This window comes from Enhydra lutris, unplaced genomic scaffold (genome assembly GCF_002288905.1).
Source record: "Enhydra lutris kenyoni isolate GAN:26980312 unplaced genomic scaffold, ASM228890v2 scaffoldscaffold22, whole genome shotgun sequence".
Taxonomy (NCBI): Eukaryota; Metazoa; Chordata; class Mammalia; order Carnivora; family Mustelidae; genus Enhydra; species Enhydra lutris.
In genome coordinates, this window is record NW_019154106.1 from 14865542 (window position 1) to 14880516 (window position 14975).

Genomic DNA, 14975 nt, shown 5'->3' on the forward strand with positions numbered 1-14975 from the left:
CTAGAATAATTCAACGTTTGCATTACATTAAATGCAAATACACAGCACTTGAAAGATAGAAGTTGTCAGGATTGACAGAGTAATCTTCAGCAAAGAAAAGTAATGGACTAATGCTACATTCATCATTATGATAAATCCCAGAACAGTTACCATGCACTATGAATAAATGCCATGATTCAATTAACATGAAGTTACACAACAGACAATGCTAAAACAGAGTGATAGAAATTGGACAATAATTGCATCTGATGGAGTTAACTGAAAGGGAGCATGACAGAACTTTCTGGGTTAATGAAAGTATTCTAGATCTTGACTTTTTAATGGATATGTGAGTATACACATTAATCAAACTCATCAAACTATATACTAAAAAGTTCTGCATTTCATCATATGTAAAATTTATCTCAGAAAAAGAGTTCTGTTACCCCCCCAAAAAAAACCACACACACAAAAACAAAACAAAACAAAACAAACAAACAAACAAAAAAACTTGCCAGTATCTCTAAGCACCCACTCCCAAGAAAAATGCTTATCAAATTTAGTGATCATTTCCAGAGGAAAAAAGCAGAACCTTGACTGTCATTAAAAATTTCAATCCTATGAATAGAAGATGTACAAATATTTTATTGGAAATAAGTATATTATACTGACTATGAATAGTTGCCTTAGACTTCACCAAAATGAAAACTTTTACTGCAAATTATTTCATTCCAAAGTGAAAAGCCCACCCACAGATTGGGAGAAAATACTTGCAAATCATGCATCTGAAAAGGAACTTGACTTCAGACTCTATAAAGAACTCCTATCATTTAATAATAAAAAGACAATAACCCAATTTAAAATTTGGCAAAATATCTCAATAAACATATCTCCCAAAAATATGCAAGTGGCCAAAAGAACATGAAAAGATGTTTAACACCTTTAGATAATAGGAAATGCACACCTTAGCCATAATGAGATACTGCTTTCCACCCACTAGGATGTCTAGAATCAAAAAAGACAGGCAATAATAAGTTTTAGTGAGGAGATGCAGAAATTGGAGTTCTCATAAATTACTGGTGATAATGTAGGATAGTGCAACGACTTTTTTTTTAAGGTTTTATTTATTTATTTATTTATTTACTGTTGGAGAGAGAGCATAAGCAGGGGAAGCAACAGGCAGAGGGAAATGCAGACTCCTCACTGAGAAAATATCCTGATATGGGACTCATTTCCAGGACCTGGGATCATAACCTGAACTGAAGGCAGTTGCTCAACCTACTGAGCCACCCAGATATCCCTGATGCAATGGCTTTGGAAAAACCACATGGCAGCTCCTCAAAATGTTGAACATGTAATTAACAGAGATCTAGCAATTCTAATCTTAGGCTCTACCCAAGGTAATTTAGTATATATTCTCACAAAAACTTGTATGTCAATGTACATAGCATCATTATCCATACTAGATAAATGGGGGAACAATCTACATGTCAATCAACTGATGAATGAGTAACATATATTCATAAAATGGAATTTTATTCATCAACATAAAGGAAAGAAATACTGATATTTGCCACAACATGGCTAAAAATTAAACAAGAACATTATGCTAAATGAAAGCAACAGGTTAAAAAGATAACATACTGTATAATTCCTTTTTATATGAAATGCCTAGAAATAATAATCTACAGTGAAAGAAAGTAGATTATGGGGTGCCTGAATGGCTCAGTTTGTTAAGTGCGCAACTCTTTTTTTTTTTTTTAAAGATTTATTTGACAGAGATAGAGAGATCACAGGTAGGCTGAGAGGCAGGCACAGAGAGAGGGGGAAGCAGGCTCCCCGCCGAGCAGAGAGCCCGATGCGGGGCTCGATCCCAGGACCCCGAGATCATGACCTGAGCTGAAGGCAGAGACTTTAACCCACTGAGCCACCCAGGCGCCCCAAGTGTGCAACTCTTGATTTTGGCTCTCATCATTAACTCACTGTCATGATATTGAGCCCCATATCAGGCTCTGTGCTCAGCATGGAGTCAGCTTGAGATTCCCTCTCTCCATCTGCCCCTCCCCAACCACCATCCCATACACACCCCATTCCACCTCTCCTCCCCTGGCTCACTTGCATACTCTCACTATCTCTCTCAAAAAAGAAAAAAAGAAAGTAAATTAATTTTCACCTAGGACTTCTAATGATGATGGTGGGGAGGAATAACTGACTGAAAATGGGTATGGAATTTCTTTTTAGGGTGGCAAAATGTTTAAAATTAGATAGTCTTGATTGTTTCACAGAATTCTATACTAAAAACTATTGCATTATATACTTTAAGTGAATTTTTAGTATGTGGATTATATCTCAATAAATCTTTTAAAAACATAAATGTTAAATTTTGTGATTATTAGTACAATCTGGGTGGGACTGGAGGAGATTATGCTGAGTGAAGTAAGTCAAGCAGAGAAAGTCAATTATATGGTTTCACTTACTAATGGAGCATAAGGAATAACACGGAGGACATTAGGAGAAGGAAGGGTAAAATGAACTGGGGGAAGACAGAGGGGAAGATGAACCATGAGAGACTGTAGACTCCAAGAAACAGGCTGAGGGTTTTAGAGCAGACAGGGGTAAAGGGGTGATTGAACCATGGTGATGGGTATTATGGAGGGCACTTGTTGCATGGAGCACCAGGTATTATATGTAAACAATGAGTCTTGGAAAAATACATAAAAAACTAATAATGTATTATATGGTGCCTAACATAACACAATCAATTAATAAATAAATACTATTATTAAAAATTGATTTCCCATGAATGAAAGATTTGTAAATATATATTAAAATTAGTTCATAACAGTGACTTTGGATCTCTATTTTGATTAAAATACAATGTTGTGTCTATAGTTAATGACACTATAATCTTTATTTGAAAATTACAGTCAGTAGCTGTTAAAAGTTTTCACCCCAAGAAAAGTTATAACTATGTGTGGTGTGGAAATATATACAGATTCAAATCATGAGGCTATACAACTGAAACTATTAATAATGTTATATGCCAATCATATCTCAGTAAAATAAATATCTCTCCATGCTTTTATCTGGGCTAAACTTGTGATACATTGCTCATGTAACCTTTAACCACATGAACAGAAGGTGGTAAAAGTGATCTTGTATAATCCCTAAAGTTTGGTTTGAGGGGTCTTGAAGCTTTTGTTTTTGAGAAACAACCACTGCATTAAAACAACCTGTTAAGCCCAATCTACACTCTTTTTTTTTTTAAAGATTTTATTTATTTATTTGACAGACAGAGATCACAAGCAGGCAGAGAGGCAGGCAGAGAGAGAGGAGGAAGCAGGCTCCCCACTGAGCAGAGAGCCCGATGCGGGGCTCGATCCCAGGACCCTGAGATCATGACCTGAGCTGAAGGCAGTGGCTTAACCCACTGAGCCACCCAGGCGCCCCCAATCTACACTTTTGAGTAAACAAGAATTAATAAATATTAGCCATTTGTAACTTTTCTCCACAATACTCTTTCTTCTATGTCTTTGCACTTAAATCTTAACTACTAAGAGACATTAGTTCTACTGAAGTTCTGACTTCCTTAAAAAGGTGAAAGTTGAGGGATTTATTACTCTCAAAGACCAAGAAGCTGGACATATGGAATAGTATTCATGTGTCTACCAATGACTTCATACATTTATTCCTGTTCATCAAAGTCCTCACGGCCAATACCAATCAGAGGAGCTCAGAGAGTCTACTCTTGGTTACCTGGAAAGAGATCATTTATTTCATCAGAACCTAGACTCTCCCCAGTTACAGTAGGGGTGAGTGTGGTTTATACAATTTTATTTCATAGACGTATGATCACAGCACTGACTGTCATCCAGTGGAGTTTTATAGTTTTTGTAATTTTACAACCTTGCTGTTATAAGATGACAGATAGGACTTTGATTAGAGCCCTCATTAACAAAAATAAATGGCTACCTTCTCATTTTCCAGATGGATAAATTAGTTTACATCAAGTGGAAAACAATAAAAATGTGTCTCCCACTGTCTTCCTAACAGTGGTTATATTCCTGTTCCAGGGAGGAGCAAAATCATTTTTAAACATGTTTTCTTGCACTGCTCCGTTTAATATGTAAGAATAGTTTTCAGTTCCTCTGTATGTCACTGACTTTTTCATTTAAACATATCAAGGAGGAAAACATTTGTCACATGTCAGAGTCTCTAGAATTTCACCATGTTTATAATAACTCAGCAGGAACACCTCATTTTGACAGTTTTAATATAGCCATATCTTTCATAGTGACATTTTTTGTTTTGAGGTATAATGTAACCTCATTACTTTATTCAAATCTTCAAAATATTCTTTATTTTACATTTCAGTGTTTAAACAATCCACCACTCAAGTGCACCAGAGTATAAAGAGAGACAGGCAATGCTAAACTTTCAAAACAGCCAATGGTAATGACAAATATCACATGTCCAGAAGATAAACTTTCAATTTCATCAAAGACTAGGATAACATTTCTGTTTTATGTCTGAGAAACAATGAGCTGCCTGAAGCATACCTGAACCTGCCCTAGATCAGCTAAACCCCACCTTTTGAAGAGACACAAATGAGCAAAAATGTAATGCTTGTTGTATAAGCTACACATACAGAAGTGGCTTGTTACACAGCATTGTTGAGCTGACTGATCCAAGAATAGCATGCTCAAACTGTAGAAGTGGGGACTGAAGCATACTCTTGAGTCAATAAAACCTCCAATATGTTTAGTGTAAGATATCTTGAAAGGAGTAGTATAAAAGGCCAAGCAAGAGATAATGGGCATGAGGGACAGCACCTAACCTTGGATATATACATAAAGGACAAATTCTAAATACCTAAGCACGCAGCCAACCTCCCTCTTCACTATTTCATCCATGGATAACACACCAGAAAAGAAGGACCTATTTATTATTCATGGGTAAGTTTCCTTTCCACCTCTCCTTTAGTGATAAATCATAAGAAGAGTGTTAACAAAAGATACATAAGAGCCAGGTTCACATGGGCTCTGAAAGACCTGTTTTCCTGGGGAAAAAACAAACAGGAAATTTGTTACAATAAACAAATTTAATCCATTACCAGAGAATGCAGCCTACATATGCATCAATAATAGACTAATTAAAAACAAACAAACAAAAACAAAACCACCAGAATTAGGCACCAGCCCATGCATCTATAGACATTTCTGTTCACCCTCACATCTCTGAATTGGAGAATCCCACCAGGACGTAATTGCCACCAGATCAACATTAAAACAAAATCCTGATTTAATCTGCTATTGTCTTTCTTATCTCCTTCTCAATGCACTCCATTATTTTTTGGCCCCCCTTTATGTACTAAGTTTCCAAACTTGCAGGCAGTACATATGTCAGGGTCTTTTGGAAAGAGAAAATCTATTGCTGAATCATCATCAACTGTGGCTATTTTCTATAAATGCACTCCTCATCTTAAAACCCAGATTCCTGCAGACTCATAAATACAGAGAACAAACCGATGCTCCCCAGAGGGAAGGTGGGCACATTGGGTGAAAAGAAGTAGAAGAAACAGGCTTCCAGTTATGGAATGAATAAGTCACAGCAATAAAAGTCATAAGGTAGTGAATATAGTCTTTGTTATCATGGTAGCAGTGCATGAGTACAGATGGTAGCTACACTTGTGATGAGCACAGCAAAACCTGGAGATTTGTGGAATCACTAGGCTGTACACTTGAAACTAATGCAACATTGTGTATTGACTATACTAAAAAACAAAAACAAACAAACAAAAAAAAATAAGAAAACAGATTTCTGTTGCACAAAGGAAAATAATACTTCAAGTAAATACAATTCAATTTCTTCCTGGGGATTGTGTTGAAGAGAATAGAACACCAGAAAATAATAAGTCTGTTCCTCTCATATTTGAAAATGTGGTGAACCCATTCTCTGGGACTTAACTCCTCATATCATGCTAGTGGATGACCATGGATGATGTCAGAGGCCCACTTCACAAAGTTTGAGTATTCTTGTATAAATTAAGGGAGCACCTCAATGCACCGAAGTGGTTCTTGGCCTATGACCCAGTTTTCAGTTGACTACATCTGCTTCTCAGTCTAACCTTCTTTGTTTCTCTCTAGTATGAGAGCCTTTCTGAGTAGAACCAAGAGAGTTTTGCATAGCATGAATGGTGGGGGAAAAAATGTCAAAATATGCTGTTTTTGTGTAAAGAGCAGTGAGGATTAACAAATGCACTGCAGGGATATCCAACTCATCAGCTATTTGGCTTCTTTTTTTTTTCCTGTTAAAATTTTATTTATTAATTTGAGAGAGACAAAGAGAAAGAGAGAGCAGGAGCATGGGGAAGGGGAGAGGAAGAATGACAAGCATCCTCCCACTGAACAGGGAGTAAATCACAGGCTCAATCCCAGGACCCTGAGATTAGGACCAAAGCCAAAGTCAGATGCTTAACCACTTAACCAACTGAGCAACCCAGGTATACCTTAGCTATGTGGCTTCTTAAACTGAGGGCCCTTTACAGAATGGGAGATTTTCCACATTTATAATAAGCATCAATTTGTATACTCATAAGGGATTTTTAAATGAGGTTATAAATACACCATGGAATTACACTTAAAGGATTGAAAAGTGATGTTCATTATCTAATTTGAAATTTTAATGCCTGGAATACACCATCAATAGGGTACTAAGAATTAATTATAATAACATCTACAAGGACAGTGTGAATAGTGTAATTACATTGCATTACATTATTTTAAAAGCATTATTTATGTAAAGAGTTAAAATATATAATAACATTAGTAAATTTTTTGGCATTGCTTTTTCTTTGATTGCAATGGATACCACCAAAAGAGGGAGTGCTTAGGACTTCTCTCTGTGTGTGAGATATTTTTCAGTCAAAAATCTCTTTCTTAAAGCAGGACATAACTGTCAAACAATGTAAACTTACAGTGTGCCTTGATAAGAGTGATATAATGTCCAGTATCTCTAAGATCATGAAGGAGAGAATGTTCCAGAATACCAGACTTAAGTTCCAAAATGTCAAAGCTGAAAGGGAACTGGAGGTCATGTGATTTGTTCCCCTTATTCAACTTCAAAAAAGTAAAGTAACAGCAAGAGGGTAGTTGAGGGGCCTTCGAACTTTAAGTCTTGCAATTTGTTAAAAATACTTTATTTATTTATTTATTTATTTATCTGAGATACAGAGTGAGAGAAGAAGAGAAAGAGAGAGACCATGTGATGGCAGAGGGTGAGAGGGAGACACAGACTTCCTACTGAGCAGGGTGTCTGATGTAGGACTCTATCCTAGGACTCTGGGATCATGCCGAGCCAAAGGCAGTTGCCCAACCAAATGAGCAAACCAGGTGCCCCAAGTCTTGCAGTTCTTGATGAAATCACAAAACCTCCCTGTACATGCTGTATTTGTTGACATTAGGGTTCTGTGGATAGAAAAACATCCAGGCAAGTATTTGAACTCCAGAGACTTCATTTTTCTTCAAGCTGTGTGTCTCGGCACCACATTTTCTTCATGGCATTCTTCATGTCTGTGTTTCTCAGTGTGTAGATGAGAGGGTTGAACATGGGGGCAATCATGGTGTAAAATAGGGCAAAAACCTTGTCATTACTGACAGAATCAGCCATGGGGACATATGTGAAGATGAGGGGCAAGAAGAACATGAACACAACAGTGATGTGTGAGCCGCAGGTGGAGAGAGCTTTGCGGCTACTCTGGGATGAGTGTGTTCTCAGGGTGGACAGGATGATGATGTAAGAAATTACCAAGGCAACAAAGGTCAAAATTGACAGGACTCCTGTGGTGCTAATGATCACAATAACCAACAGGCTAGTGTCCATGCAGGCCAGCTTCAGCAAGGGGAAAACATCACAGAAATAATGGTCTATCTGATTGGGTCCACAGAAGGGAAGTTCAATAATAATCAATACCTGCAGGATTGAATGTAGAAATGCTCCAAGAATAGAGGCCATCAAAAGGACATAGCACACTTGTCTGCTCATGATGACCATATAGTGTAGGGGTCTACAGATGGCTGCATAACGGTCATAGGCCATAGCCACCAAGATAAAGATCTCAGTGGCACCAAAGAAGTGGGCATAAAACATCTGGGCCATGCAGCTGTTGTAGGAGATGGTCTTCTGCTGGGCCAGTAGATCTGTGATCAGTTTGGGGGCCACTGTGGAAGTGAAGCAGACATCCATGAAAGACAGGTAGCTCAGGAAAAAGTACATGGGTTGCTCACGTAGGCAGCTGCCACTGATGGTGAGGAGAATTAGGAGGTTTCCTGAGAGAATTGCAATGTAGCAAAGTGAGAACACCACAAAGCAGGCAATCCTTTCATCCTCATCACTAAAAAGTCCTAAGAGGATAAATTCTGTGATATTTTGATATCCCATTGTTTCTGTGGGTGTGATCATGTAAAGGAGAAAATTAATGTCCTGGAAACAGTCAACTTTTAAAACTATTGATTTATTTTAAAAGTCATTAAATTATTCAATAAGACATATTGATTGTTCATTATGATACAAACACCATAATTAGTGCTAAGGGTACAGAAAGCAGTATGCAAAATACATAAAGTCTTACCCAGAAGTAGATAAAGTTCATTAGAGTAGATATATACTAACAATAATTGCACAAATAATTAAATAAATTATAATAATTCCCAGCTTCACACTTACTATGAGCAAGAGGATGAATAATTAGAAGATGGAATGATCTTTTTTAGGTCAATTTTGAAATGCAATTTCAGTAGTATACTTTAAGAGTAATTTTTAAATGTCTGGTATGTATCAACAGCATTGAGGTTATCTGTTCTTCAAGAACAGTCTCATTATTTACATCCTTCCCAGTGACTAAATTTGTGCTGAATCCTGAAAGTTCAGTTAAGTCTTTAGACATCAGTGAGCTCGTAATTTTAAATATCAGATCTCTAGGTGACAATTTCAGAAAATGCCTTTAGCACCTTTCCACCAACATTGAGCAATGATGAGATCTTAGGGAAAAGGGGTGCTCCGTTGTATTGGATTGTAATATATTTGTGGCTTCTCGTAATTGACCTAATTTCCCAGTTCACTTTCCAGCCTAACCCAGGAGTTTTCATCCCTTCATCCCACTTTTTAGTGCTTCCCAGTAGGACAGCATCCTCGGAGGGGCAAATTGCACCCAAAGATTCTTTTTCACTAGATCTGCTTTACCTACCTTTTATTTCTTTGAATTGAACCACTTTCTCTCCTTAACAGTCTCACTACAGGTTTATGGGTCCCAGTCCTGAAATATTTTAATTAAAAAGGACATACTGCTCTGGTGCAAAATATTAAACTATACCTCTTACTTCATTTTGGCAAAAAATGTGTCACAAAATTGTTAAACTCAGTGCCCAGGTGGATAAAACATAAATTCTACACACTGATAAAGTGGCAGCCTATTTTGAAGGGTTATAACAGCACCTGAATAATGTTTTTTACTTTTACTTTTATAATGTGATTTTCTATGAGATTATTTTGGAAAAATGTACAATGGGCATACAAAAAGATTATTAATAGGACTTTGGGGAGTTTGTGGGCTTTGGGGTTGAATTCCATCCATGAGCCCCAGATTAACAACCTGTCGCCTAATTTCCTGCAAAAATCTCTGAAATTATCACTGCTACATAAGCAAAACCAGTAGTAATGATTCTGGGCTATGGTGATTTGTTTAAAATAAATGGTTCAGGATTATTTTATCTGTGAGTTATCTATTCTGTCCTTAAAAATAGAATCCCCTCATTGAATATAGAATTTTATTAACTGACATAAAAATATTGTAACAAGTTAAAAGAATATACCATATTTATGGTTAGGGAGGATCAATGTATAAGAAAGATGTCGATTATTCCAAAATTAATCAATACATTTAATAATTAGAACAAAAATTCTGACAAACTTTTTCGTGAAAAGCTGATTCCAAAATTCAGAAAGAATTAAAATGCAGAGTGGGAGGAGCAAGACAGTGGAGGAGTAGGAGACCTAAATTTTGTCCAGTCCCAGGAATTCAGCTAGATAGTTATCAAACCATTCTGAATACCTACAAACTCAACAGAAGATTGAAGGAAAGAATAGCAGCAGTTCTAAGAACAGAAAATTTATCACTTTCGGGAAGTTAGGCCATGCAGAGAAGTAAATATGAGGAGATATATGGGAAGACAGATTGTGGGGAGAGGGAGCCCCTGTCAGACGGATCCCAGCAAACGACAGAGCAGTGCAGTACAAAATCAGAACTTTTAGAAGTGGGCTCTGCTAAGGGATGTCACTTTAGTGGCTAAGTGGGGCACGGGTGGAGCCCTCACTGGAACAGTGTGGTCTCAGGACCCTCAGGTCACCGAAAGACTGAGAGTACCTGAGTTAACAGAGCTCCCAGGGATCAGAGCAGGGAAGTTGGCTGCAAAGACAGAGACAAGGAGTGGGCTTTCAGCTCAGGGTTACCTTAAACCATGATCCCCAGCACAGTCAGGCCGCTGTTCTTTGAGCAGGGACCAAAAAAGGGGCAGATCTGAGGAGACATCCCCGGAGGAGCAGCACAGAGTGCACTGCAGGAATCTGCTGGGTTTGGAGACTCCAAACAGGGCCATATACCAGAGATAGAAACGCTCAGTCACAGGCCAGGTGAGGAAGGAGAGCAGGCACAGACCAGGGAGACAGGAGTGATTGATTGCTTTTCTCTGAGGGCTCATGGTGGAGTTAGGACCTGAGCTCTCAGCTCCTCCAGGCCAGAGATTTGGAAGACACCATTTTCATTCTCATCCTCTAAAGCTATGGAAACATTTCAGGGAACAAAAGCTACTGAGAGCAAAGCCAAGAAAATTATTTAGCCTGGCACCTGGCAAGGGTGGTAAAATTCTGGAAAAAAAAAAAAAAAAAAACTAAAATCTACCAAGTTGAAATAAAAAAGACTATTAATGAGGTGTAATAAAAAGTGGAGGTAGTCAATACTAAGATAAATGAGGCAGAAGAGAAAATTAGTGATATAGAAGACCCAATGATGAAGAATAAAGAAGCTGGAAAAAAGATAGATAAACTATTAGTGGATCATGAGGGGAGAATTCAAAAGATAAGTGATACCATAAGGCAGAATTAGAATAATTGGGATCCCAAAAGAAGAAGAAAGAGAGAGAGGGTCAGAAGGTGTATTGGAGCAAATTATAGTGGAGAACTTACCTAATTTGGGGAAGGAAAAAGGCATCAAAATACAAGAGGGACAGAGAATTCCCCTCAAAATCAATAAAAATAGGTCAACACCCCATCATCTAATAATAAAACTTACAAGTCTCAGAGACAAAGACAAAATCATGAAAGCAGCTTGGGACAAGAGGTCTGTTACCTACTATGGTAAAAATATTAGATTGACAGCAGACATATCCACAGTGACCTGGAAGACCAGAAAGGACTGGCATGTTATATTCAGAGCACTAAACGAGAAAGATATGCAGCCAATAATACTATATCACTAGGCTGCCATTGAAAATACAAGGAGAAATAAAAAGCTTCCAGGACAAACAAAAGCTTAAATAATTTGCAAACATCAAACCGGACCTACAGGAAATATTGAAAGGGGTCCTCTAAGGAAAGAGACAGCCTAAAAGTAACATAGACCAGAAAGAAACAAAGACAGTATAAAGTAACAGTCACCTTACAAGCAATACAATGGCACTAAATTCATATTTTCCAATAGTTACCCTGAATGTAAATGGGCTAAATGCTCCAATCAAAAGTCACGGGTATCAGAATGGACAAAGAAACAAGACCCATCAATATGCTGTCTGCAAGAGACTCATTTTAGACCCAAAGACACCTCCAGATTTAAAGTGAGGGAGTGGAAAATAATTTACCATTCTAATGGACACCAAAAGAAAGCTGGGATAGCAATCCTTATATCAGACAAATTAGATTTTAAGCCAAAGAATATAATAAGAAATGAGGAAGGACACTATATCATACTTAAAGGGTCTGTTCAACAAGATCTAACAATTTAAAATATCTATGCCCCAACATAGGATCAACCAATTATATAAGCCAATTAATAACAAAATCAAAGAAACAAATCAACAATAATACAATAATAGTAGGGACTTTAACACCCCCACACTGAAATGGACAGATCATCTAAGCAAAAGATCAACAAGGAAATAAAGGCCTTAAATGACACCCTGGACCAGATGGACAGAAGAGATATATTCAGAACATTCCATCCCAAAGCAACAGAATACACATTCTTCTCTAGTGCACATGGAACATTTTCCAGAATAGATCACATCCTGGTCACAAATCAGTTTTCAACCTGTACCAAAAGATTTGGATCATTCCTTGCATATTTTCAGACCAAAATGCTTTGAAACTTGAACTCAATCACAAGAGGAAAGTTGGAAAGAACTCAAATAAAAGGAGGCTAAAGAGAATTGTACTAAAGAATGAATGGGTCAACCAAGAAATTAAAGAAGAGTTAAATAAGATTATGGAAACAAATGAAAATGAAAACACAACTATTCAAAAAATCTTTGGGATGCAGCAAGGGCAGTCCTAAGAGGAAAGTATATGGCAATAAAAGACTTTCTCAAAGAGGAATTATGGTATTAATGTCAAGCCTCTAAATTCAGCTATATCCTATTCCTAACTCTACCTTGTGTAATTTAAAGATGTGCATACTAATAAAATCTTTTGTTTAAACTAAAAAAAAAAAAAGACTTTCTCAAGAAACAAGAAAGGTCTCAAATATAGAAAGACTTTCTCAAGAAACAAGAAAGGTCTCAAATATAAAGCCTAACTTACATCTAAAGGAGCTAGATAAAGAAGAGCAAATAAACTCTAAACCCAGCAGAAGAGAAATAATAAAGGTCAGAGTAGAAATCAATGAAATAGAACCCAAAAGAACAGTAGAACAGATCAACAAAACTAGAGGCTGGTTTTTGAAAGAATTAATAAGATTGATAAGCCCCTGGCCAGACTTATCAAACAGAAAAGAGAAAGGACCCAAATAAATAAAATCATGAATGAAAGAGGAGAGATCACAACCAACACCATAGAAATACAAACAATTATAAGAACATATGAACAACCATACGTCAGCAAATTAGACAATCTGGAAGAAACTGATGTGTTCCTAGTAATGTATAAACTACCAAAACTGAACCAAGAAGAAAGAGAAAACCTGAACAGACCCATAACTAGTAAGGAGATTGAAGCACTCATCAAAACCCTCCAAAGAAAAAGAGCCCAGGGCCAGACCACTTCCCAGGGGAATTCTACCAAACATTTAAAGAAGAATTAATACCTACTCTCCTGAAACTGTTCAAAAAAAAAAAAAAAAAAAAAAAGAGAGAGAGAGAAAGAAAGAAAAGAAAAGAAAAGAAATGGAAGGAAAACTTCCAAACTTATGAGGGCAAAATTACCTTGATCCAAAAACCAGACAAAGACCCCATCAAAAAGGAAAATTACAGACCAATATCTCTGATGACCATGGATGCAAATATTCTCACCAAAATATTGGCCAATAGTATCCAACAGTACATTAAAAGGATTATTCACCATGACCAAGTTGGATTTATTCCTGTGCTGCAAGATTGGTTCAACATCTGCAAATCAATCAATGTGATACAATACATTAATAAAGGAAAGAACAAAAACCATATGATACTTTCAATAGATGCTGAAAAAGCATTTGACAAAGAACAACATCTTTTCTTGATCGAAACTCTTCACAGTGTAGGGATAGATAGTATATGCCTCAATATCATAAAAGCCATCCATGAAAACCCACAGTGAATATCATTCTCAATGGGGAAAAACTGAGAGCTTTTCCCCTAAGGTCAGTAACATGGCAGGGATGTCCACTATCACCACTATTATTCAACACAGTACTAAAAGTCCTAGCCTCAGCAATCAGACAACAAAAATAAATAAAAGGTATCCAAATTAGCAAAGAAGTCAAACTCTCACTCTTTGCAGATGATATGATAGTTTATGTGGCATACCCAAAAGACTCCACCCCAAAACTGCTAGAACTCATACAGGAATACAGTAAAGTGTCAAGACATAAAATTAATGCACAGAAATCAGTTGCATTTCTCTACACCAACAAGATAGAAGAAAGAGAAATTAAAGAGTTGATCCCATTTACAATTGTACCCAAAACCATAAGATACCTAGGAATAAACCTAACCAAAGAGGCAAAGAATGTATACTCAGAAAGCTGCAGAATACTCATGAAAGATATTGTGAAAGACACAAAAAAATGGATAAACATTCCATGCTCATGGACTGGAAGAACAAATATTGTGAAAATCTCTATGCTACCTAAAGCTATCTACACATTTAATGCAATCCCTATTCAAACACCATCAACTTTTTTTTTCCAAAGAAATGGAACAAATAATCCTAAAATTTGTATGGAACCAGAAAAGACCCTGAATATCCAGAGGAATGTTGAAAAAGAGGAAAAAAAAAAAAAAGCTGGCAGCATCACAATTCCAGACTTCAAGCTCTATTGCAAAACTGTAATCATCAGGACAGTATGGTACCAGCAGAAAAACAGACACAGAGATCAATGGAACAGAATAGAGAACTCAGAAACGGACCCTCAACTCTATGGTCAACTAATCTTCAACAAAGCAGGAAAAAAATCTCCAATGGAAAATGACAGCCTCTTCAACAAATGATGTTGGGAAAATTGGACAGCTGCATGCAGAAGAATTAAACTGGATCATTTTCTTATACCATGCACAAGAATAGACTTAAAATGGATGAAAGACCTAAATGTGAAAGAGGAATCCATCAAAATCCTTGAGATCACAGGCAGCAACCTCTTCGACCTTAGCCACAGCAAGTTCTTCTTGACATATTGCCAAAGGCAAGGGAAGCAAGGGCAAAAATGAGCTATCAAGACTTCATCAAGATCAAAACTTCTGCACAGCAAAGGAAAT

The 14975-nt window shown here is 37.0% G+C and overlaps 1 protein-coding gene across 1 annotated transcript; it reads right to left on the reverse strand.

Annotated features, from left to right (window-relative positions):
• Positions 1–7491: 7491 nt before the first annotated feature.
• LOC111149388 (olfactory receptor 4P4-like) lies at positions 7492–8418 on the reverse strand. Its single transcript, XM_022506410.1, has one exon. It carries the CDS (start codon positions 8416–8418, stop codon positions 7492–7494), a length of 927 nt encoding a protein of 308 aa, XP_022362118.1.
• Positions 8419–14975: the final 6557 nt, after the last annotated feature.